The sequence below is a fragment of the Cynara cardunculus genome (genome assembly GCF_001531365.2).
Source record: "Cynara cardunculus var. scolymus isolate 2C chromosome LG 5, CcrdV1, whole genome shotgun sequence".
Classification (NCBI taxonomy): Eukaryota; Viridiplantae; Streptophyta; class Magnoliopsida; order Asterales; family Asteraceae; genus Cynara; species Cynara cardunculus.
The window spans coordinates 10103411-10105939 of NC_037532.1; the positions used below are offsets into that span (position 1 = coordinate 10103411).

The window sequence follows — 2529 nt, forward strand, 5'->3', positions numbered from 1 at the left end:
TGGGGGCAGGGGTGGGGTGGTAGCTGTGACGATGACAGTAATGACATGGTGGTTGGTATGGTGTGGAAGGGGCGGGAGGGTGTGTGGGGTTGGGGTGGTTGTTGTGACAACAACAATAGTAGCATGGTGGTCGATATGGGTGGGGTGGGGGTAGTCTAAAAAAAGTTGGAGATTCCAATTCTTTTGAGAGATTCCATTCCAATTCCTACCAACCAAACGCGTGGTCAAATTTCATTCCACTTTCTTCAAAGTCAAATTCTTTTGACAGATTCCAATTCCAACAAATTCTATTATGTGAAATAAAATAGGTCTCATTTTGCTTGTAGGACTGGATAGGATTTTGAGAGATTTGGAATTCAATTTCATTCCAATCCCATGTTTGATTTGAGGGATTGCATGGAAATGAAATACCACAAACATGGGATTAAGAAATCCGATGGGGGTAGTCGGTATTTCACGGGATTTTGTAGGATTTGCTTGTAATAATATTTCAAAGTAATTTAAAAACACTTGTTTTGTAATAATAAATTATAAAAAAATAATTTAATTATTTTTATAAGTTTTTATAATATGTTTTTATGAATTATTTATAAAGAAAGGAATTCAATTCAATTCCAAATCCTACAAACCAAACACACTAAAGATTTCAAATCCTCCAATTCCAAATCCTTCCATGAAATCCAAGTCCCTCAAAACCAGGCCCTTAGAGAAGCATCGCATGGATTGTAACAAATGCCAAACTCTTTTATGAGTATTGGCTACAAGAAAGGAACTAATGATAGTCAATATGGGACCTCGCTTCCCATGTGTTACTTAGAAGAATAATAGTGTGACAGGTTTTTTTAATGCATGACCTTTTGACAAATTTAAGGGATTCTTGTGCACAGAGAGACAGCAGAGGCGTTCTTATATGTCAGATCATGTATTTTCAAAAAATCTGTCAAAAGGTCCAATAAGTGTATCGTATTCTTCTACTCATTGTTTCTCTAGGCGGTGAAGATGCCGACTATGAACCAATATCGGACTATTTACATAGAGGTATGGAAATTTTTTGCCTTACCTAACATGATCAGATGATTTTGTTACTATGTTCACAATAACAATCATCATAAATGCGGTAGATCAATTAGGCAATATCCAAATCACGAAAAGGGGGAGTTCTATGAGGCTTGHTATGGTGGATTTCGCTTTTTGAGCTGTCGGTTTAGGAAAGATGATGTTTCCAAATCACGAAAAGGGGGAGTTCGATGAGGCTTGTTATGGTGGATTTCGCTTTTTGAGCTGTCGGTTTAGGAAAGATAATGTTTCCACTCATAGATGACTATAACAAGCAACTTAAGTATCTTTTCTGCAGTCTCTAGTTATATTTTCTTCACTTGTGGTATCTTCAGGGCCGTGCCCGAGGGTCTACCAACGTGTAGAATGAAACTTTGTGGGCCCAATTATATATGCTTTAGAAGAATAATTCTATTTAAGTGAATTTCGTATGTTACTTTCTCATTTTAAGACGTTTCTTATTTTATTTCGTACACTTTTATATAATATCTGGTATGAACTTTTATATTTGTCTTATTTATTACTCGTCGAATCAATCTATGGCCTTGGTCGATGTGTAACATGGACTCCAAAAAGATTGGATGGCTCTCAGTATCTTCTACACATACTTTTGTCCCAAAATGTGATCAGGTTTTTTCTTTCTTTTCCTGATGGTTATAGTTTCTCGTTGCAGGAAGCAGAGAAGGTTTTGCCATATGTACCACTTCCTGAACCAAAATATCAACTCCGAAGAACAAGCTCAGCTCTTTTCTAATCGAGGATTATGTAGAAAAGTACATCTTCTCTTTTCCTTTTTAATCTTTGTTGAGGGACTTCGGATTTAATGTTTTAAATTCGCTAGTCTTGGTTCATAGGTTTTTCCAGGTATCATCTATCGATATTTGGGGTAACCACCCCACCCTTGGCGGCAGGGCCCACTCGTGTCTTATTGCTGATCGCCGTGACCTTTCCTTGTAGCTACCATCAAACTTACCAAATCTGATTTTAAGATTTTTGGTGAAAGTAGTGTAGCTTCAGCTTGCTTGAAGATGACCTAAACCAATACAATATATCCTGCAAAGGGTGGTTGGTGGGCATCCACTATGGTAATTGCAAAACAATTGCTAAAAGACCATTACAGTAATTGTTAACGCATTGCTGATATCATATCAACACCTTATGTTGAAGTTAGAAATGCATATAGGTGCACGGATTTAATAAGAAATTGACCTGGTAATTTGTTAATGTCACCTCAAAAAATTTGATGTCTGACTAGTGTTTAAAAGATGCGCCATGGCATGATATGTCGCAAGAAGCGTCTACATCGTTACTGTAAGACCTCTAGCGTTTCTGTGAGGAGTGACACGGGCCATGGTGAGCCGCGACGTGCTTTTTTTACTAGGCATGCCTTTTTGCAAAAGAAAGTATCTTTTAGTGTTTTCAACTTTTGTCTTTTTGCATTTTTAACTTTAAATTTTACACTTTTATAAATTT

General features: G+C 36.9%; 1 protein-coding gene across 2 annotated transcripts in view; it reads left to right on the top strand.

Moving 5' to 3' along the window:
- The window catches only part of LOC112512337 (ABSCISIC ACID-INSENSITIVE 5-like protein 2), a 14538-nt gene extending 12631 nt beyond the window's left edge, over positions 1-1907 (top strand). Inside the window, exon 3 of one of the 2 annotated variants that reach the window (XR_003069226.1) lies at positions 1730-1816. Coding sequence is in view for 1 of the 2 variants with exons in the window: in XM_025118227.1 (XP_024973995.1) it covers positions 1730-1810 (81 nt within the window). In the remaining variant the exon portion in view is untranslated. Of the gene's footprint in view, positions 1-1729 lie in introns of both variants that reach the window. The other variant, XM_025118227.1, reaches the window with a different exon arrangement.
- The last annotated feature ends 622 nt before the right edge of the window (positions 1908-2529 follow it).